The sequence below is a fragment of the Guyanagaster necrorhizus genome, assembly GCF_019112545.1.
Source record: "Guyanagaster necrorhizus MCA 3950 unplaced genomic scaffold BT62scaffold_47, whole genome shotgun sequence".
Classification (NCBI taxonomy): Eukaryota; Fungi; Basidiomycota; class Agaricomycetes; order Agaricales; family Physalacriaceae; genus Guyanagaster; species Guyanagaster necrorhizus.
In genome coordinates, this window is record NW_025064926.1 from 121,745 (window position 1) to 144,216 (window position 22,472).

General features: G+C 47.3%; 7 protein-coding genes across 7 annotated transcripts; 5 read left to right on the plus strand and 2 right to left on the minus strand.

Annotated features, from left to right (window-relative positions):
• Positions 1–8,405: 8,405 nt before the first annotated feature.
• On the minus strand, positions 8,406–9,082 carry BT62DRAFT_975677 (bola-like protein; the record flags this gene model as incomplete). The annotated part of the gene is made up of 5 exons (XM_043189198.1): positions 8,406–8,606; positions 8,657–8,697; positions 8,753–8,807; positions 8,906–8,959; positions 9,008–9,082. The coding sequence occupies 5 exons, from the start codon at positions 9,080–9,082 to the stop codon at positions 8,484–8,486; spliced, it is 348 nt and encodes a 115-aa protein (XP_043034103.1). The 3' UTR covers positions 8,406–8,483.
• Positions 9,083–10,970: 1,888 nt separating this feature from the next.
• Positions 10,971–14,568, plus strand: BT62DRAFT_975680 (uncharacterized protein). The gene is made up of 8 exons (XM_043189199.1): positions 10,971–11,077; positions 11,144–11,176; positions 11,231–11,290; positions 11,349–12,520; positions 12,578–12,767; positions 12,824–13,040; positions 13,099–13,686; positions 13,737–14,568. The coding sequence occupies exons 4-8, from the start codon at positions 11,359–11,361 to the stop codon at positions 14,388–14,390; spliced, it is 2,811 nt and encodes a 936-aa protein (XP_043034104.1). The 5' UTR covers positions 10,971–11,077; positions 11,144–11,176; positions 11,231–11,290; positions 11,349–11,358; the 3' UTR covers positions 14,391–14,568.
• Positions 14,569–15,453: 885 nt separating this feature from the next.
• BT62DRAFT_937862 (uncharacterized protein) lies at positions 15,454–16,344 on the plus strand. The gene is made up of 3 exons (XM_043187418.1): positions 15,454–15,773; positions 15,827–15,911; positions 15,970–16,344. Exons 1-3 carry the CDS (start codon positions 15,592–15,594, stop codon positions 16,003–16,005), a joined length of 303 nt encoding a protein of 100 aa, XP_043034105.1. The 5' UTR covers positions 15,454–15,591; the 3' UTR covers positions 16,006–16,344.
• Positions 16,120–16,814, minus strand: BT62DRAFT_578069 (uncharacterized protein). The gene is made up of 2 exons (XM_043181475.1): positions 16,375–16,814; positions 16,120–16,319 (listed from the first exon to the last, which is right to left on the minus strand). The coding sequence occupies exons 1-2, from the start codon at positions 16,712–16,714 to the stop codon at positions 16,297–16,299; spliced, it is 363 nt and encodes a 120-aa protein (XP_043034106.1). The 5' UTR covers positions 16,715–16,814; the 3' UTR covers positions 16,120–16,296.
• A 156-nt stretch (positions 16,815–16,970) lies between these two features.
• Positions 16,971–18,770, plus strand: BT62DRAFT_923920 (uncharacterized protein; the record flags this gene model as incomplete). The annotated part of the gene is made up of 5 exons (XM_043184563.1): positions 16,971–17,013; positions 17,217–17,263; positions 17,494–18,024; positions 18,409–18,627; positions 18,657–18,770. 5 exons carry the CDS (start codon positions 16,971–16,973, stop codon positions 18,768–18,770), a joined length of 954 nt encoding a protein of 317 aa, XP_043034107.1.
• A 941-nt stretch (positions 18,771–19,711) lies between these two features.
• On the plus strand, positions 19,712–20,167 carry BT62DRAFT_819850 (uncharacterized protein; the record flags this gene model as incomplete). The annotated part of the gene is made up of 1 exon (XM_043182349.1): positions 19,712–20,167. A coding segment is annotated over one exon (456 nt), but the record flags the coding sequence as incomplete, so codon positions are not given.
• Positions 20,167–20,891, plus strand: BT62DRAFT_578063 (uncharacterized protein). Its single transcript, XM_043181474.1, has one exon. It carries the CDS (start codon positions 20,282–20,284, stop codon positions 20,831–20,833), a length of 552 nt encoding a protein of 183 aa, XP_043034109.1. The 5' UTR covers positions 20,167–20,281; the 3' UTR covers positions 20,834–20,891.
• Positions 20,892–22,472: the final 1,581 nt, after the last annotated feature.

Consider the following 22,472-nt stretch of genomic DNA (forward strand, 5'->3'; position numbering starts at 1 on the left):
CAGTCCTGTAAGATAACAGGCGGTTGTCATCGAGGTGGGGCTGGGTCTCTTCTTCATGGTAGTCGGCCCAGGGATCAGGCTCACTGGCGGGGATGGCAGGTTCCCTGAAAGGTGAGTCAGGCGTGGTGGTTCTGACAATGGTTGTGGTTCTACTACCTCCCTCGCCTCTTCTACGCTCCTCTGCTGCTCATGCCCGGAGGTACCTTCCAAAGAGGGTGTTCTCCCTCATAATCTCATTGTCGATATATGCCTGGTCCTGCCTGTACTCGGGAAGGTCTTGGGCACGTTGTACCGGGTTCTCTCTTGAGGGGTCTGGGACGACGGGGCTGGCTGGTCGCGTTCTGCTTGGTACCGCTGGTACGCTTTCTGTTCTGCTAGTATTACTGCCAACTGGGCGGTGCTCCAGCCTGTCGGCCTTGGTGGCAGTGGCTCGCCACCAGTGGCGCTCGTTGCTGTCGTCGTGCCAGTAATTATTGTTTCTGCTGTTAATGCTGCTGTGTCGTGTAGATGGAGTATGTCAGGACCCGCAGCCCCTGGAACCACTGGTTCCTCAAGCCATCCATGAGACATCCAGGGAGTCTCAAGCACGGTGCCCAAGGCTGGTGCTAGAGGCAGGAGTTGTTGGCCTGGTTGCTGGGATACTGTGCTGGAGGAACAGGATGGGGGTGTCAGGTCTGGGTCATCAGAACCCTGCAGCTCAAGGGTTGTCAGGGTTTTGGATGACTGCTGTCAGAGGTCATGGGGGGTATGTGTGCTGCTGATGCTGCTCCTCTTCTTCTTCCCTAGCATGCCCTTGAGCCAAGCTCCCAGAGACACTTTTTGGGTCAGTTCCTTCAGCAGGTTGAAAAGACTGTCAGGCAGAGGCAGGGATATCGTGGAGGGGGAGGTCTGGCATGACATTGCAGAGGATGGTTCGAATATGTTGGAATTCATGATAGTGCCTGATTGTCCAAGCTACGATCGATTGGCGTCCATAGCACAGCTGTATGATCACCAGAAGACCGATCAAGATTCCTATAATAGATGCCAAGAGTTCAAAGAACTCATGGGTAAAGTTTGGGTTAAAAGGGTCAAGGGCAGGAGGCATTCAGTTTCTCAGCACAATTGGGCTTGAGAAAAGGAATGAGAAAGTCTCGAACTAATTGTTAAGCCCAAATTCCACATGACAATCAACACGTGATAAACAGTTCGGTACCTTGCACTTCGGGTATGTCTGACTGAGTTCACTGATGTGAAGAGAGTGTTGTGAGGTCAAGGCATTGCAAGTAGCAGGAGCTCAAGATAAGATGGTGAAGTAAAACTTTAGTTCGAGACTAGGGTATTACAGCGAGAACTAAGCTACTTAAATACTGTTCTGTTATCTAACTATTAATAGCTGTTCACAAAAGATATTGTTCTGCTGTAGAGCTGTTACCCCTGCTGTTGCCAGGCTCTCCACAAAAGCTGTTGTCTTGCTGTTGTGCTGTTACTGCTGTGCTGCAGTTGAAGGACAAAAGGGACATTGTCTCTCCCTTCACAGCATACAGCAACTGCTGTTGTGCTGTTACTACTGTTACTGCTGCACCGCAGTTGAAAGACAAAAGAGACATTGTCTCTCCCTTCACAGCACACAGCAACGTGATAGGAGAGTGACCGACTGAGCTGCTGAGCTAAGCATTCCCACAGTCCTAAGCACCAGCCTAAGCGCCCTGACTAAGCAAAGATAGGGGTCATTTCTAAGGGAAAAGAAAAGAAAATCGGAGAAAAATAGGAAAAATTGTAACAATGGCTCTCCATGGCTTCTGCATATTCTTTCTCTGCAGTTCGCCATTCCAGATGAAACAATTCCTTGGCCTCTTCAAGGCCATCAGGGGTGGACCCCCTCATCAGAGGCTTGAGAGTGCATGAGCGATGACATAGGCAAAGATGGTGGTTTCAGTACAAGCTGCAAAACTCCCACAGCCATCAACAATTTTCCATATGGCTCCACCAGCCATCGGGATCTGCACTCTTGAGGGCAAGAACACTAAGGGGAGGATACTGTTACATGCATGCTGCCAGCCTCTATGTCACCTCAATCAACCACGAATCCAATCATGCTACCCACTGGACTCCAGCTGCTTTCTATTACCTATCAATTTCATTTCACTATTATCATTTCACATCCATATTTCACATTGTAATATCTAGACCCTGAACTCAGTAGTGAATACTGACACCAGAACCCAATAGAACCTGACTCAGAATTAGCTACCATTAGTATATAAAGCCATGTATATCATCATAACTACTCAGTTCGAATATCAACTTGGATAAGCCATCTACACTTCGCACTCACTTCCACTCCTCCCTACCTTATCCATCGGATTCTGCTCCAAAGGATATTCCTATTCACTTCTCTAATGAAACTCTGTTCTGTCCATCCAGATCCTTGGGCTCCAACTCAAAGGTGATGTTGCCAATAGCTTCGTCAACATCCATGCACTCTACTGAACTCCATCCATGCACTCAAGCCTACTCAATTGGCACACTCCTAACAACATGTCGAGAAGGAAGTATAAGGCAAATACTTGGAAGTATTAATTGCAGTCAACAAGAAAGTGATTGATATCATCTGATAGTCCTTTAAAAAATTATGGCTCACTCACAAGAGTTGGTTTGACATTAAAAATTTGAGTGTTGGCTGTGAGAGTGGCCATAAGGTTTGGAATCCCATCAGTGGGTGGGACCATCCTTGCTGGTGGAGGCTCTGGAAATGAATGGAGGGAGCTGTCATCAGTGACAGAACTTTCCAGTGGTAGTATTTCTTTTTGCATGATCCATCTATTCTTGATGGTCCAACCCTGAACAATTGCTACAGAGTCATCTTCCATAGGATCAGCTGGAGTCTCTGGTGCCTTTCCACTACTCTCAGCTTCATCTGGCAGTGGTTGACCAGCAAATGGTTGCTAAATCAGCAGCTTCTATGAGTTCAAGTAGTGGCTGCTCAATTGGGATCAGCCCTTGACAAGCTGAGATGCTGTGCTGTAGATGATCAAAATGGCAAATAAGTATCTTGATGACATCATTCAGATTGAGGGAGCCATATTGGTCAGCTTGCTCAGCATCACACTTAGCATCTATGGTCTTGGGATTGTGCCATACTTTGGTCTATATAGTGGCAGTGCCTACATCTGATATCCTAAATATCTTTTATTGTAAATAAAAATGGTCCACTCTATGGCTGCATATTGCAAAATTTCCATGTGCTCAATCCTGTTGGCAGCAGTATACCTCTGTCCTATAGCTGACACCAACCAGATGTCATCTGTCCATAGTGTAGTTGTACCATCTCAGTACAACTCTATAAAATCCTTCTAGCATGTCTCCTGCACCAGTTTCTTCAGCTTCTCTTCATGCATTTGTATGTCTCACATGCTGACCCAGTCAGTTTGAGGATCCTTGACTTTCTTGTTGGGATTCTCTTCCCTCTTGTCATTTGTATTCTCACTGTTGGTCTCACCTATGTCTCTCTCAAAGAGAGAACTGTTGCATGAGTCATAGATCTCTGGAATGACCATGCTGGGGCTGCATGCTGAGTTTGGTATCATCAGATCCAGATTGAGGAGTAGGCTGCTACTCAGACTGCTCCTGCTGCTCCTTGACTCCTTCTCTTTCTGCTGCTGCCACCATTGCTCTGCAATACCAGCAGAAGTTTTAGTAGAACCATAGGTTGAGAAAAAGAGCAGCAAAGTTCTCATCAAGAAACCTCCTGATGTCTCTAATGGAGTCAATGCTCTCATCATCTCCCCTGATGGTTTCTTGGTCTGCTGATATCCCATCTCCTCTGATGGGGATATTATCAGTTTCTGCAATGGTATTGGTTCCATAAGATAGTGAGCAGTCATTATTGAGATCAAGCAACACCCTTTAGTGGATGTCATCCATGTGGATGACTTCTTTGGTGGGTTCTGCCCAGAGATTGGGCTCAGTGGCAGAAGTGCTAGATTCCTAGAACAGAGTGTCAGATATGCTGTTGGTGGTGATACCAATGAGCATATTAGTTCTGGAGCCTCCTGAATCTCTCCTCTGGTCTGCTGCCTCTTGTGCTCAGAGGTACCTCCTGAAGAGGGTATTCTCTCTCATGATCTCATTGTCAATATGTGCCTGCTCCTGGAGGTACTTGGCAATGGTATTGGCATATCAAACTTGGTCCTCTCAGGAGAGAACTGGACTGACAGTGTCAGCTTGTTGTGATACATGCAATGATGTTCATATGTGGCTTGTTCTGCTTATAACACAGCTAGACATGTGCTGCTCCAGTCTGTCTGCTTTTCAGGCAGTGGTGTGCCACCAGTGGCACCCATTGCTATCATCATTGAAATAGAGATTATTATCAGCCCCTAATCTGTAGTCAATGTTTTTATTTTATACTGATGTAGTGTGTCAGGACCTAGAGCCTCTAGTACTTCTAGCCTCTTGAGCCACTCATATAGCATCAAGAGAATCTCTAGCAAGGTGCCCAATGCTGGTGCTAGAGATAGAGGTTGTTGTTCTTGTTGTGATGCTATCATTGTCATGCTCAGAGGACGAGATGGGGGTGTCAGATCTGAGTTGTCAAAACTCTGTAGTCCAAGGGTTTCTAGAGTCTCAAATGACTGCCATTAGAGGTCACAGGAGGTATGTGTGCTGCTGCTCCTTCTCCTCTTTTCTAGAACACCCTTTAATTGGGCTCTCAGAGATGGTTTCAGATTAGGGTCCTTCCAGAGGTCAAAAGGACTGTTGGACAGAGGCAGGGATGTCATAGAGGGGGAGGTCTAGTGTGACATTACAGAGGATTGTTCTGATATATTGAAACTCTTAATAATAGCAAATAGCTCAGGCAGTGATTGATTGGCATCTACAGCACAGCTGTATGATCACCAATAAGTCTATCAAAGTTCCAATGATAGAAGCAAAGAGTTTGAAAAACTTGTGAGTGAAGTTTGAGTCAGAAGGATTAAGCACAGGGGGACATTCAGTTTTTCAGCACAATTGGGCTTGAGAAAGAAAAGCCAGAAGCTTTGAGCTAATTGTTAAGCTCAAATTCCATATGACCAATAACACATAATAAATGACTGCTACCTCACACTTTGGATAAAACAATTAAGTTCACTGATGCATTGTTGGTGCTGTATGATCAAGGTGCTTTGCAAGTCACTCAAGATAAGATGATGAAGAATAAACTTTAGCTTGAAGCTGAGATTACTACAGCGAGAGCTACACTACTTAAATACTAAATCCTTATCATTCTAAGAATATAACTACTTAATTGTCTTCACTGGTGCTGTGTAGCATTTTGTCTAACATTGCTAAGATACCTACAAAAAGTATTGTTCTGCTGTTGAGCTGTTACTGCTGTTACTGCTGCACAATGACAAAAGAGATGCATCTGTCATTGTGCTGCTGTGAGGCTCATAGCAGCACAGTAGAATCTGGGCAGTGCTGCTGACTAAGCACTCCCATGATCTTAAGTGCCCAAGTCTAGATGCTCTGACTAAGCAGAAATAGAGGTCAATCCTAAATAAATCAAGGAAAAAGAAAAGAAAATAAGAAAAATCATAACAGTCCTCAACAAGGGAATTGTTGCATGGATTGTAGATAACTGGCTCCAGAGGCCAAATTGTGGCTGGAGAGCTGGTCATCAATGCAATTGCTGGATCTGGCAATGTTGGTTGGAGAAGAAGGCTGGAAGAGGGAGACTCTAATGCTGGAGTTGTATCTATGGCCTCCTTGCACTCATGCCTCCTTCAGGTCTTGGCTATAGATGTGGAAGTTTGCATAGAATCAGAGATTAAAGAAGAGTTTTGCAACTCTTTCTTTTAGAAACTACTAGAGGCCTTGATCAGGGATATGGGCATTGAGGAGAATTTGTAGCCTATAGATATCAAGTATAGAGTTAGTGTCAGAGGTGATGGTGTCAGTGTCTATAATGCTGAGCACTCAGAGAGGGAAATGGGAGTTTCCTCTCATAGCTTCTCTGGGGCTAAGAGTTTATCAGAGAGGGATATGGTATTCTGTCACCATTCTCTCTTTTATTGATCTTGCTGGAGGTGACAGGACTGTAGGATCCTACTCAGAGGTCAGTGTCTTCAGTTGGGTGAGTGCTAGACTCTCTGAAAGGAGAGTGGGTCCTATTGGTGTGTAGGTTCAGGGCATGAGAGCTGAAAGTGCTCCACTCAGTGGCTTCAAGCTTTTGCTGTCACTGACAATACTGTATATCATATAACTTGTTATAGTGGAGGGTCTCCCTCCATGCCTGCTTGACTTCTGCTCAGTCAAGATCCTCAAAAACCCCTTCACTGGCTGCATGGAGCTCTTCTTCAGTAAAGTCTTGGGAATATTAGTTGATGATGTCTTTATAGGTTGGTTTCCAGCTCATATATTCTCTGTCTGACTCCATGTCTGGAGTGAACTCTGTTTCTGACTGTAGGTGGAGACTGGACTGCAGGGTAGTGTAGAGAGAGTCATATCCAGAGTGTATGGGCAAAACAGGTTGGAGTCTTGGAGCCACTCTAATGGCATCAAAAGAGTTCCTAGTGATGTTTTCAAGCCCTCTATATGGAGAGGAGAGATTGTTGGAGGGTGTGTTGTCAAAGAAGTCATTGAAGAGGTTCTTGTCCTCATGATTAGAGACTGGCAGTGAGACTCACAGGTTTCTGAACCCTGTGAGGTGAGGGTTGCTGTTTCTGCTGTTGTTTCTTGGGGACTGTGGGAGATAGGTATGTCTTTCTTCTTATATAGGGCTCTGCAGATCCATTCTCTGAGACTCAGCTTGGAGTATGGTTTCTATCATGGGCTGGACAAAAGTTCAGAGAAAGACTGGGATGTCATGGAGAGGGAGGTCAGATGTGACATTTCTGAGGATTTGGCAGATATTCTGAAATTCTTAGTAGTGTCTGACTGCCCAAGCAGTTATTGATTGTCTTTCTTGGTAAAGCTGGATGATAACCAGCAAGCCTAACAAGGTTCTGATGATAGAAGCAAGGAGTTCAAAGATGATGGGTTGATCAAGGACATTCAGTTTCTTTCAGGCCTAATTATGTGTGAAGAAAGAGAATGTTGAAGCTTTGAGCTAATTGTTAGACCCAAGCTTCATGTGAACATAGACACATGATAAACTGATGTCACTTTGCATTTTGAGTGAAACATCTGAGTTCACTGATATAAATACTGATCAGTGTGATTGCAAGGTCTTGGAATAGGCTTGAGAGTAAAATGGTGTAGTAATAAACTTTAGCTTAAAGCTGGAGATTACCAGTGAGAGTGAGCCTACTTATATGCTGTACATGATAAAGTTAAATATATAACTGCCTATTGTATGTCTCAAAGTCCTTGTGCCCATTGTCCTTAGACATCACTACTGTATACAAAAGGTTGATTGTGTATTGTCAAGGGTTGGTCACTGTATCAGAGAACAATGATGGATTGGCTTGTTATGATGACTAAGCCTCTCCCACAGTTTTAAGCACTTGTCTTAGATGCTCTGACTCAGCATAAATAGGGGTTAATTCATGAAAAAAGAGCAAAGGTGGAAAAATTGTAACACTTCAGGACTTTTGCAAAATAATCAAATGTTCTTTGCTTGTCCTCTGAAAGAATGATGCTCAATACCACCTTCCCTACAATAAATCTGACCCCTTCTACCATGATACCAATATCCTACTCACATGACAGGAGCTTGCAGACTCTGTTTATCTCCTATCACAATACATCAAATGTTGAGATCATCTTCATGGCCCATGTGCTCCACTCTTCATCCATGAAAATAGTGACATTCCATCATGAAATTGGTTCAATAAGAAATTCTTCACAATATTAGACAGAGATTTCAGTGGCCACTCTGCTAGAGCTGGAGGGGCAATATTTTATGCATCTCTCAGACTCTCAGACTCTATCATATAAGCTCTCAGATGTTGGTTTTCAAAAACTTGAACCATTTACATTTGAAAACAACCTGCTCCATGAGCACAGCTACAATTGGCATATTTATGCATTCATCACCCCCTCTCCTAACCACCTCTCCTGCAACTCACTCATACATTTCGAACCACCACTACCCCCACCACTCACCTATCAAAAGCCTATGACAGCTGTTCACATGTTGCAATCAAATTGAGGGTGGTCTCTAAGGCCCTCGTTATAGCTGGTTACATCCCACTCCTCGAGCAAGCAGAGGTCAGTAGGAGCAGTTTACTTCTGGGCTGTATTAGTAGAGATGTGTTGAAGTATGTCCATCTCGTATACCCGTATGCTTATATCTTAAACAGCGTATCTAATAAGAACCTTCTCGCTAGAATGGCAGAGGATGAGTATATCGTCCCTGCGGATGATAGGTTTTGTTATCCAGCGTACGAGTGTTCCAATAAACGCAGCGGTGACACAACAAATTGTTAGTTGAAAGTACGCTCTTCCTGATATTTGCTATCATTGGAAGCCAAGCTTCGATACCAAAACGATATTGAATTTCTCCCAGTCCGAGCCTACTATATAACTACCTGCTTCTCAGCCTCCGTTTGTGACCTAGTTTTCAAACTGAGCGAGTGCAACCCTTCTGCAAGCTCCGTTGACAGAGCAGAGTAAATTAGGCGATGGCGTTGCATTGTGCTCTATGTGTAAAATTAGATTATGTAGCTGTTCGTGGAACTGTGCTCCGTACCTTGCCTTCAAAGGCGTTCGACGTGACGTCTATCGTGAAATCTACAAAAATGGGACATGTTGAAGATATTGACCTGAAGATCTATAAAAGACGCACGAGTTTCCGGTTCCCCTTCGGATTTGTGGTCACGCATGGCGGCGTGGTGACGATGCTTCCGAATGCACGTTCAGATAGATTGTTCAGAAGGGCAAAGTCACATTTCGATTTTAGATTAGACAACAGATGACAACGAGCCAAAGAGTCACCTACCTGCCAGGAATCGTTGGTTATGAATAACGAGGTCGGTTGGAGGAGGGTCGTCAGCTAGATAATACCTAAGATGTTGTTTCGCGTTCAACAAAAAGAGAGAACCTTTTCTCGTATGGAGGTTTCGATGGGCCCTGACGGTTTCGAAGATGAATCAGTGACTGTGCTGGTGGTAGCCATTGAACTTGAAAACTGTCGGCGAAGGTAAGAGATACGCGAGGCAGTCAGGCGAAATAATGAGAATGACATGGACGGAAGAAGGAAGAATTGATTTGTCATCCTTCAACGCCTTTAGTCGGATGGTCGGTCCGAACCCTGTTTTACACGGCCAACACATGTCACCACTTGAAAAGGTCGGAGCCTTGAAGGCAAGTATGGTTTTCTATTGGCCTGGTACTTGGACTCTTTCGACACGCGTGGATTTATCATCGCACGCGAAAAGAAGATGGAAATGCATATGCATAATCCTCGTGATAAATCAATGGTGATTTTTCCATCTTCGACTCGACATGGAACCTGGACCAAAATGTAGCATTCTTGCGAGCTCGAGATTGTTCATACGATCCTCAAAGAACCGTTGTTTTGGTGTGAGGGCTGTGTACCAGTAGTAGCCATTGTACGTTGCAACAATTCGGGTGCTTGAGCTCATCCCGGAAAGTTTCTTATTGACGGCATTGTCCATGAATGTTTTCCCTTCGAAACGCGGAGCCGACTTTCAGAGTTCTTGATCTGGGTTCCAGACCATGTCTTCTAAGCTCGGACCAGATGGACAAGCTGGTATCTTCTCACGCTGCACTCCGATGTTATTTTTTCTAAACCCTTGGAGCCTTCTTCCAGCAAAAAATTCGAAGGTAATGTGTTGCTGCCGCCATAAGCGTACGAATCGGAAAAGGTAAAGGCCTTCCTAGACGTCCAGAGGATACAGATACTTTATATCTGCATTTTCTGTAACGACGATCCGTATGCCATCTTTTATAAATTTAAATGGCGAGCGGCCTGATTCACATGGAAGAGGGCAAGAGTTCCGAACATGAAAGAAGACCGTGATTGCCGAAATGTTCAAGGGTGCTTTGTACTGGCAATCAAAAGCTGCCTATTCAAAGTCTGCGTACGCATGCTCTCTCGACCTAACGATCCCAAATGTCATGGCAATTTCGTGCCATCACTCTTACAACTGGAAGTGAAACAATGATCGCTATCATCTGTGTTTTTAAAAACCTCGCATGTACCTATGATCTTGCTTGATATATAAGCTTCCCTCCGGATGTATCGAATCGACATTTTGTGAGTCCCATACTGAGGAATCCAAATTCGTGCTGTCGTGAATGTCAAGATCCGGCGCGGTCGAGCTCATTAAAGACACACCTATATGGCGCAAACTGTTGCAGGATGCCTGCCTCTAAAGATCAGCTCATAAGGTAGGAGTGTTCGATGGTCGACTTGCGGACGTAAACTGTCTTGGACAGTCACCGGATCAGGGATATCCCTCTCAGACAAATACAGCTAGCGCAATAGGAAGAACTTGGTAGGCAGAAGTGATGGCATGTTGGTAAGGTAAGAAGCTGATTAAGATTCAGACACACTATTCTTCTCCCCGAGATCCCATCAAATTCGAATGCCACTCTATAGGCGCAAGTAGTACTTAAAAGTTGGAGGTTGACGGACGAAACATAGAGGTCTGCTCAAGCCTACGATCCCTTTACAGGAAGCAAGTGAATGCTGCGTACTAGATTTCCGAAGACTTGTTAGGACGGCAAAACCCGTTTGATTTGAAAAGTATGAGGGGCAAGTGAGCCGCCTTTGAAATTCTGAGAGAAAGCTGTCCGACGACTTGTGTATTCCTGATGACCGGTGCTGCTGGCTGGCTGAGCTGAGAACTAAAATTTCTTAGTAGTGTTAAATCTTGGAGATTGCGCCCCTTGTTCTGCAATATTGCATTGGGCTTCGTGACCTTGGACGTCGTTAGTGGATCGTTGAGAGGATCCGCTTTGATCTCCCTGTCTCAGTGACGTCAGTATTTGTCCGTATTTTGTCATAGGCAAAGTGATGTCACGTCACAATTTTGTCACACCTCTGTCCTTCGTCCATATTACTTCGTTCTACCTCGTCGTCGACCTCCCCAGAAGTCTGAATAGGACCAGGAGTCGGTTGACGTTCCGTATATTTTTGTTCCAGGTACAGTAGAATTCCTGCAGCTCGCCATCAGGCGGCAGTCGTATCAAGCTCATCGAATATTTGCAGCGTTCACGTCCAATTCCATCTCTGTTGTAGCATGTGAGAGCTTCATCTGTGCGACCTCTGTGTAATATTAATGTGGCATTTTACTAGCAGGTTTCTGTACCCGAAGTGGATCCCGACAACACAGACTACGCCTAGCTCACGCTCACGGTGAGTCTACCTGCGCCAAACGTTTATGTTACCTTGAGAATTGACATTTGGAGTTTAGAATTTGATTCATGTCAAACAAGAACTCGCGCCACACATCTCCATCGTCTTCTGCTGCACATCATGGTCCAAAGCTTCCCAAGTTCCTGCACAAACCATCCAGTCGAGATAGGTCGAAATCCGGAACTGATCCGATTAGTGGCCAGGATGGCGACAGTCCTACCTCGATTTCCTCAGCAGAGCCTCCTCCTTCGTCGTCGAAGCATTCTCATCACTCGAGAAAGTCTGGAAAATTCCTAGGAAGTGGAAAAGAGAGGGAGAGGGAGAAGGAGTCAATGCCTGAATCGGCTGTCGAGCGGGAAGAAACACCGGTCATTGTCGAACCTGTGAACATACCACGTTCCCGGACACGTTCTGAGCGACCAGGAAGCTCAGATATACAGTATAATGGCCCCTCGCTTTATGTCCCGAGTTCTCCTTCATCTTCCCGAATGAGCGACCTCCCCAACCGGCTGTCAGGCTGGTTTGCGCATACCTTCAATTCTTCTTCAACTACCGATCTTTCCCTACCCACAATTCTCTCTCATCACTCCGCTCCCAATACCGGGGCGCCTGGAACTTCTCCTCCGAACAAAGTCTCTGGTACCTCCGCTTTGCTTAATGTGGCAAAGCACGGGAAAGGGCACATTGACAAAGCTATGCGTTACCTCCTCGATAGCGACGCCACTCCTGACAAATGCACCGACGCCATCTGGCTATTGGGCGTCCAACATCCGGGCTATGAGCCACCACCACCATCTGCATACCCAGCACCATCGACCGTCGGGCGACGCAGCTCAATCGACTCTCGCCGCCACTCTCCCTCTTTTCGTTCTTCAACATCGTCCAATTCGTCTCTTGATGTCTCTCTGACTGCCTCGCAACCTGCCAGGCACCCCGGCGCTAATTGGCCTCCGGTTTTCTACACTGACTTCACTTCCCAAGTTTGGTTGACGTACCGCTCGCACTTTACCCCGATAAGAGACGGGCGTCTCGGCGACCTAAACGCTGAGTACAATTCATACCAATCGGACTCTAGTACTAGTAGTCCCACGGCGACAGTGAAAAAGTGGAATTGGGGATCTATGGTGGGCGGAGAGAAGGGTTGGACGAGTGACTCCGGTTGGGGGTGCATGTTACGGACTGGCCAAAGTCTGTTGGCCAATGCTCTGGTTCATCTTCATTTGGGACGTGGTGAGTACCTTTCTGACTTTTTGACTTCTGGAGCCCTGATCGAACTTTGTCCGACAGATTGGCGGAGACCGCCACATCCCGTGCACACAGCGGACTATGCGACCTACGTACAGATTATAACATGGTTCTTGGATACACCGGCTCCTGAAGCTCCCTTCAGTGTTCATCGAATGGCGTTGGCGGGTAAGGAGTTAGGGAAGGATGTTGGACAGTGGTTTGGGCCCAGTACTGCTGCCGGTGCCATCAAGTATGTGACAATTGTTGTTTTCAGTTGTTCAAGCTGTCTAATATAGCATGATATAGGGCTTTGGTTCGGGCCTTTCCAGAATCGGGGCTAGGCGTGTCTGTGGGCACCGATGGGGTGCTTTTCCAAACTGATGTATTTCAGGCATCATACAGCTCTCGCCCAAGATATCATGGCAAAGTTCTTGCGCACTGGGGTGACAGGCCTGTTCTACTTTTATTGGGTATACGACTCGGGTTGGATGGGGTTAATCCTATTTATTATGATACCATAAAAGTATGTTCTCCTTTTGTTCTTCTCTGTATCCGATTTCGCTACTAACTCCACACCCAAGTTACTCTATACTTTCCCCCAATCTGTCGGCATTGCTGGTGGCCGCCCGAGTTCGTCATATTATTTCGTGGGTTCACAGGCCGACAACCTATTTTATTTGGATCCTCATCATGCGAGACCGGCTATCCCGCTGAGACTGCCTACAGAAGCAGGCTCTCCGGACATCGAAGCAGATCATCGGAGGAGAGCCAAGAGAGGTTCATCGTCAACGGGGTCGTCAACAGGTCACCAACGTGCGCCTACGTCACCTTCCTCGTCAATTCGTACTGGATCCTCGACATTTTCTTATCATGCACCGACATCGCCGTCGCCCTTGCAGCATCAATTTTCAGAATCCGGGTCGTCGTCGTCATCATCGAACCAGATGCAGAGTCCGTCAGAGATGGACCAGAGTGAAAGCACGACGGAAGGAAATTTGGACCGGTTGCAAGAGCATTATGTGAACGCCTACAGCGCAGCGGAGCTGAAGACGTTCCACTGCGAGCGTGTTCGGAAGATGCCATTAAGTGGGCTGGACCCGAGCATGTTGATAGGCTTCTTGTGCAAAGACGAGGCCGATTGGGTTGACTTTAGGAGCAGAGTCGGTGATGTGAGTTCCATTTTTTCTCTTTTGGATACTGTCTCTGATATCACATGCAGCTACCTCGTACGATATTTTCTGTCCAAGATGAACCACCAACATGGCCTTCTGATTCCGATGATAACATGGGACTGGAAAGTATCTCAGATCCAGATGATATGGATATGGATATGGAGGAGGAGGATGACGACGAGGACCGGGAGTTGGAGACACGGTCCGCCTCGACCTCGAGTGCACATCACAGCAGCGCGTCGACCTCGAGGACCAAGAGCGACGAGCTGGATACTGAGGAGGATCCTGTTGATCCGATAACGCCTGGTCCAGGATCGAAGTTTGAGTTTCCCGACCCCCCAGGTTCGAACAAGCCTCATGAACGACCCAAAGCAGAGGAGGGCGGAGCGTTTGTCGAAGCGCTCGACGACATGGAAGATGATGAGGAGTGGGTCGATCCTGTGCTTACACCTACAGTTATGCCGCCGCCTCCCCTTCCGCCAGCAAAGAAAAAGGGGAAGAAGAAGCAGGTTCCAGTGCCTGTCCCGATGGTGAGCTTCCCGTCGGCGCCTGGCGGGGAGGAAGGCGTGCGAGGGGATATCTCGCATGAACGGCAGCGGAGGCAGTCGATGGGCTTGAGCTTGAAGATGAACAATAGTAGGGGAAGAGATGGGGGGAGGACTCAGAGCGGGGGGGTGAAGGGTGTGTTAACAGGAGACTAGGTTTATGTTTATGGCTGGATCCTCTCCGTCTTCTTCTTTGTGACTTATGTTTGAACATGTATTGTAATCATATGACCAGGCTTATAGGTCCTACAAGCTCGAAATTCCATATTCATCCACTGCTCTTATTTGCAGGGATGATCTATGTGAGCCTAATCGGTATGAATATATGAGTAACAATACAGGTAGATTTGAGCACTGCCAGATGCTCTTCCGTATGCGAGGCGATGATCGTCTAGGAAGTCCTCTCCGGAGCGGATGGAGTGAATACGTGTGGTTCGAAAATAGAAACAGAGCGATCACGTGCCGAACGGGTGGGCGTCGGATTTTAACCCGTCTAAAGCCGAAAAGAAATCTAGGCATGCATCTAGTGTGCTCTTCCAGTCCGGAGCATTATGAACCTCTTGTGATACGTATTTGAAGGTCGAATGACAAAATGTCGGTAGAACATAATTTTAAAAACTCAATATTTACACACGTAAAGGCAATAGTGTCGAGAGTCATGTCTCCCAAAGAATAATGCAGACCCCCTGGACGTTTCTGCTCTGTAGGGAGGGAATCAGTTAAAGTTGAATTGGAATTTTTGTAGGTAACGGAATCCCCCTAACTGGTTACTGGCTACAGCATGTCGCAAAGGGACCCCGGACCGTTAGTCCGCAATGGATATTTTTGAGGTAGTACCTCGAAGAAACACCGGAGAAACTTAGGGCTTCGGTTACGAGGACGTTCCCCGACTCGGGAAACTAAAAATCTTCTCTGACATTACATTGAACTCTCTTCCGTCGCCTTCTCCAATCTCAAGCGTTCAAGTTTCTAGTGTAACTGTGTGTCAGGGTTCAGTAGAAGATGAAGCACTATACACCAAGGGACGACGAATTCCCTCCAGCATGATATTAAACTGTTACGCAATAAGCATTCATCCTTCCTATTCAGTGTATTCCGTCACATGCGGCACGTTTCAACATGCGGTGTCGATGTTAAATAGACGTTCAAGGGTTGCCCTGATTCTCCTCTTATGCTGGCCATCATTCAATGATAGTCATCTGGTCTTGCGTAACATGCACTGCGTCTCCAGGGGTGGTGACGGTGAGCTTGTCGTCCATGATCGCCGAGCCCTGGATTCGTTGACGACTATTTCTCCCACCTAATAATACATAAGTAGATGCCCTCAGGCTGAACTTTCCCAGTGTCCGCAGCCGTCATGCTTCTGCGACTCCTCCCATCGCTCCTCGCGCTCCTCTTGGCTTTGAGAGCGTCAGCATGGCCTCTGCGCCGCGACCTCCTCACCGCTCCATCATCCAGTGCGGGTGTATTAAAGGAGGAGCGTCATGATCGAACACTGCAGGAAGACTATTCCTCGGCGGCCAGGAGCGAGCTTTTTGGGTGCGTCGTCATATTGTCTTGTCCTCGTTCTCATCATCAATTGTGCTCGACAGGACATATTCTGACAAGGGATTTACGGGGCAACAACATGACAGCTACCTGGCTCTGTCAAGCCATTCTCAACCATGGCACAACATCGTACGTTACGTTCTCTGCCTTTCCGAAATGATGTTGGTGGGCTGACCGGGATGACCAGGAGGTGGCGGAAGGTCCGGGAGAGGGCTACGTCTAAAATGCCGAGGTTCTTTGTCTAGTTTTTTTTGTTGGGCTGGCTTCCAGAAGACGACGACAATGATTTAAAGACTCGGGCCGGTAACCCGTACCAGGTGGATTTTCAGAGAAAGGCGCGGAGGCGGCGAAGAATTTCCTCCGACATATCCTGTTGTTCAAAGGTGATGTCGGGGAGACGGTATTACGCGAAATGGCCGTCTTTAGTCCTTCAAGCGTCATTTTCGCAAACGGGCTTGGAAGAGGGACTAGACAGTTTTAGAACAAATCGTGTCATCTGCGCTTTTTATTTGTCCTACAGATACTTCACTTCGTACACTAGAAATATACCTTAAGAATGCACATGATAAAAAGGCAGCAGATTCTCACTTACGTAGCACCAATAAAGCAGCAAAAATCAAATGCAGTCCCGCCGGAAAGGTGCTTCCCAACCGGGTGGAAGTCTTGTGGTTTCCAATTCGCAGGCTTAGACAACGCTCCAGTGCGGCAGCAACGCGCCTATCGACGCGAGCGTAGAGGGGACTGAGTACGGCGTCTTTACCGACAGCCAGAACTTGTGTGAAGGACTCCGAATCGGACGGCGAACTGAAGATGAGAGAGTTGGAAGAAACGAGGACAGTCGTCCGGGTGAGATCAGTGCTGCTCTGAGCTTGAAGCTTGAACGTTTGAATAGGAATACAATCAGGGTGGTTGTTCAGGTATTCGTCTACCATGACGGGTTACCTTGGAACGAAGTCACCAATCGATTTCGTAAAAACAAGCATTGACGTTCCGGCCCGGGTTTCCGATTGGCTTCATGCGAGGCGGCGATTCTTTCAGGGATAGGCTACGACAAGTGCCATTTATTTTATTTGTCTTACATAAAAGACAACTCTCGGCGTGTCACTGATCAGAATTCGCTTCTCTAGAAACCAGACTCACCCCTCAAGCCTCTGGCCTCTGACCGGAGGTAGGTAGCCCTTCCTAAATATGGCGAACAATGGTGAAATTGTCCTTGTGCTGCTTGTCCTGGGTAAGTTCTAATTTCATACTGAAAAAGCCTCCCATTAAGGTATGAAAATAGGACAGCAGCTGAGAAAATACTACACCGAAACAGGAGATGACACCGTACAAGTCCGTAGACTCTACGGTACAAGAAGCCCGCCGATCCTGCGCTGATGAGACGCGACACGAGTCTGTTCATAACGTGATGGATTTTACTATATGTTATCAAAGCTTCTAGGCAAGACACCGAGGCCCAGTCTTCTCAGCACAAAACACCGGTGAATTTGAGTCCGTCTTAAAACCTCAACTGATTTTCTGCCTTAATCCTGACGAAGGAAGTAAGCCTAAGTAAATATCAAGCCATCGTTACGAAGACAATTTCTTTATCACTCACCTCGATAGATGACTACGATAAAATTTGAGGCACCTGCCCCTACGAAAGAAACGTGGCGCCAAGAGACGGCACGATTTCCTGTCTTCATTGATTACTTGTTGACGTCGTTGCAAGCTCAGAGGTTACTTCATTCCATTCGACGTCGTTAAAAAACAGGTACTCGAGGACGCGCCGGAACTACAAGCTCCTATGGATAAGGAGCTCACGAGGCTATCGGTTGGGATGCTTTGGGGAAGAAGCGGAATGCCCATCTCTTCAACGTCTACGATTGGATGTCGGCGCAGTCCGCGAAGATTTGTACGTGTCTTCGAGAGTGTGCTGCGCAGCCCAGGCGCATCTGTGAGGACGATACTTGTCCAATATAGCTGGGAAGAAGAGGACGTAGGAAAAGTACAGGACTGCACGTGCATACGAGAAGATGGAACGACGGAAGCGTACGATGCGGAAATGTGGCTGGCGGCTGAGATGAAGCGGTTTGATGTGGAGATCAGATGGAGCACGGTGGCCGATGTGGATACGGGAAGAACGGGTGAAGTTAGAAAGGAAGCCACCAGAAGGTCGTTATTCGCAGTGTTTGGCTTAGACTTGGACCAGTCCTTCTGGCCATATGCGCGACTGAAAATCCAGTTCTCCCATTCCATCCGAGTCTGTGTCAGATATCCGCTCGAAAGTTGCCTCCCGATAACCCTCTGGCTTCTCTTCGACGTATCAATTGAAATCCAAAAACGTCTGGAACGACTCTGTGTAATCCGACATTGACCTCCTCCCTCTCTGATCCATGAGAGCGGTTGTCAAAATCCTGACGGATAATGAGCTTCAGTTCGGTGGGGGCTTTCGAATCAGAGCTAATCCGACGTCGATATCGATGATGGCTGGGTATTCGGCGGTGCGACGATGTGGATGTCATTGTGCAGGATGCACATTAAGCCTCGATGTATTTGGTCTGGGACCACCTCTGTGTCTTCAGGAGGATGGTCGATGCTGGTTCGTGGATGAACTTGACGGCGAGACCCGGGAACGGAATCGAAGATAGAATGGAGAGAGGTGGAAGAACGAAAAGTCCCAGAGAAACACAGAATGATACGTCCTCACAAACGATGTGGAAAGGCGATGCGCGCGGACTCTGCTGTACTATCTTCTAGCATCACCAACACCTATATCCAGTCCTCCGAGGTGCCATCGTCTGACAGTTGTTCCCGCCTGGTCGCACCATTTCCTGGGAGTTCCGGCGAGTTAGGCATTGTGCCTGTACGAATGTTTCCGATGACTCGCCGCAGTTTCTCGTCGATGGCTGGAGACTAAGGAAGCTTTCCAAGCGGTATAGCACATTTTCGATAGTCAAGGCGTTGGTCATGGCCATGACATGGTGCCGCTACAAGGAGAGCAGCTGAAGCGCTGAATATTTTCGAATGGCAGAAAAGGATTGAGTAACACGGTCAGAAGTTGAAAAGGTATGGACCCACGAGCTCGATATTGTAGTAGATATAGATTCGACCCAGGTTGATAAATATGATCAGAATAACTAATGAGATACTGTTTTAGTGAACACCGCTTTCGGTCGAGCCGTAGTTGGCAATCGTAATTGGAACAGCCGCGTGACGGCAAAGGAAATATTAGCATTGGCGACGTGCCAAAGCTCGTATCATCCACTCTAGGACTGGACTGGAGTTGCAGCGACGAGGTAAAAGCAGCCAAAAAAAACATGTAATGAAGTCATCGAAGCCAAGGAGGTACACCGGAAGATTGTGATACGAAAGATTGGCTGGAGCAGGAGATGGAGCGTTTTGAGGTAGAAATCAGCTGGAATACGATGATTGAAAGACTATTATGCGGAATATTCGGCTGAGACTCTGGCCACTGATGAAGCAGATTAATCATCGCAGCACAATAGAGATACGGTGTTGAAATGTGAACTATTTCAGTTCCAGATAAATACGATTATCGCCGTTTATCGACGATATGACATCTCGAAAGCCGGCACTTGCACGTGCGTTACGTATGCCATTATACACTGAGTCTGTTTTTTGAACGCCGTTGCTACCATTGTTCTACATTTATGTCTGCCCCCCAAAATACCGAACATGCTATTCTGACCTACGTACAGGTCAGCAAGAGCATTGAAAAGTTGATAGAACATCACAAAAGCCTCGTGGTGAAGCGCGACTCACTTGTTTCAAAGGCTCTGGACAGTGTCGTCTCCTATCCCTTTGTCTCCTTCACCCTCGACTACCTCAACGGCGACTCCGAGTTCAGAGGCCCAAATGGCACGCCATTTGGCACTCTTGGCTCCCCGAACGTCGATGCCATCCGCGCTCAAAGCCAGCCATCTTCCTTCGGCAGGGGTGACCAAACAGTCACAGATCCCACCTACCGCGATGGACGAGAGATACCTGGAAAAGACATCACTTGCCCATCCGAGTCCAGCTACACTGCCTCTCTCCACTTCCTCCTTGATCTCAAGACCGTCCTTGAGGCGACCCTATTCGTGGGCAAGGAGGTTGATGCAGAGCTCCACAAGCTCGCGATGTACGATGAGGGTGGGCACTTTGACTGGCACCGCGACTCGACCCATGGGAAGGACCACCATGCCACTGTCCTGGTCGCGCTCAACGCATCCTGGTCAGGCGGCGCATTCCATCTCCGGCATGACGGCAACGAGATGGCTGTGGACATGCATCCCAAAATCACTGGCGCCTCTGAACCCCAACCCTACATCAATCTCAAAGATGTGGCATTCTACACTGACGTAGAGCATAAAGTTGATCCTGTGACGTCAGGTGTACGCTTAATTCTCTAATACGATGTGTTCGTCTGTACGCCTGAAACTGGCTCGTCGAACCTTGCTTATACTCCTGGGGAGTATGAATTCACGACCCTCGATGTTGTGAGAGGAAAATCACGGATGGATTTCATGGGGGAGGACTATCGGCCTGGTTCTCCTCATGACAACGAGCTTGAGTACCCCTCCTCCTCTCCTAGCAATGTCCAGGCCCTCGTTGACGCGATCCAGAAAGTCGTCGCCAGCGGTACAGAAGAGATAGGCATCCCACTGCGCCACCTCTATCGGAAATCTAGCATCTGTAAGGAGCATCTTAAGGGGGTTGACGCTGCCATATACGCCGCGCTCAGTCCTCTATTCGATGTATCGCTCGTCCCGATGATCCTGCGTGAAAGCACGCACTCGTCGTATGATGCGTGGACCGAGTCTGTCACGCCCAAGTCGGTTATATCGGCATTTAAATTTGTTGAGGGAGAGGACGACGAGGATGAGGACAGTGACGGTGAGGGGGCCAGGAAGAGGGTGAGACGATCCACCGAGTTTCATCTGAGCAGCGTTTCGGACCTCGTGGAGATCAGCAGGAAGGAGTATATTGAACATACAGGTAACGAGGCGCAGGAAGGTGAATGCAGGTATTTCGGAGGAGGAATGTTCCTCAGGGCTAAGAATGCGTAGTCGTAATTCATCTTTTCAAATGTTTGCAAAGCAAAGAATGAAGATTTTATTTGTGCATGTTAGGATCTATGTTCCTTCCCTCCGTCCGGAACCCCTGACAACCAGAATGACTTGAATTGAAACTGTTCCTGACTGATAGACTCACACAAATCTCCTCGCTTACCTCAAGTATACTCATCAATCAGCAGGATATTGCTCATTACCACTTCCACCAGCCTGATGCGCCGCCACAAGTGGACTGACTCGGATACGCGAGAGGCCGCATCTTCTCCGACCCTCGGTACGAAACGACCAGATTCTCGACCATCTCCACCGTAAGTAGAGTTTTATTAGAAACCCGGTAAGTATGAAGGAACACAGTGTTCAAATCGGTCCAACCAACCGTTTGTCAGCCAATCGACCAATGAATTCTTGACGTCTTGTCTTCTTCTCTTAATTGCATTGCCTTGATCTTTATTTCCTGAATATACTCGACCGGATAATCTTTCATCACGCAAAGTCAATAATCATGTCGAGTCGCAAACTGGTAATAATGCCTACCATCGCTATTACACCTTCGTCATTACATGCATACGTACCCCAATTTTGCTCCTAATTTGCTAAGATATCTAATTTTGTACGTACAAGTCTAGCATGAAGAGGAATAGAGGCCTGGACCTTCCTTCCCTGTCGTCCTTTTCCAAATACGAACGATGCTCGCCTTTCCTTTTATCTTCTTTCACACCAACATGACCTGCATCGAGGAACCTACGCTGCGCGAGGAGCAAAGACTTCGTTCTATTCATTACAAAACCTGCGGCCCTGGTTTCTGAGGATGGCCTGCATCCAAGTAACTACCTCGTACATGTGGCGGGAAGGGGAAAACACCTGGATCCATGCGTGCGTTTTCAACACGTTTAAAGGTTCCGAAGCCTGACGACTGCAGATTCAAGAAGACGTGGAATGACTGTAATCAAGCGACGGGAAACGCTGAACAGTCTTCTCGTAATGTCAGCGTCGCCCACTTGGGTCAGACCAGCAGTCCGCAACCATGCGAGAGAGACCCACAGCTAGGATTGCTTTGGTCACCTGTTCGCTTCTCCTCACGGAGGAGCTCCAAACACGCTCGTTGCATGTGGGTTAGGGTCCTTGTTGTAACACCACCTCATACCCTCGTTGTTGCCTCAAGTATGAGGCCCAAGGCTTGACTTCATCCTTTCATGGGCCTGTCCATGGACTTCACTGCACGACATCGTGGGCAACACATGTATACGACACCATACCCTTAAGATCCCCCATTTTCTTCCTCTCTTCCTCACCCCCCACCATCATCATCATCAGCCGGAAAGTAAGCATCTCTTTTCCCGTCGTAGTGCTGATGTCTCTGATCTGTTATTGTTATTAGGATGATAGGCCTAAGACAGCCAAAGCCATTCAGAGGGCAATGCGTCGAATACAGAAAATTTCGACGAAGCATACAATTGCGTCTGGCGGCGTATGAGAAATATCTGGATGACAAATCCAAGATCTTGTTCATCCTATCCTACATGGAAGACGGATTAGCTGGAGTGTGGGCCCAGAGCTATATGGACGATCACACTGTCGACGACCGACTTGAAGTCGGAATCTACACCGACTTTATCAACAAGCTTGACGAGGC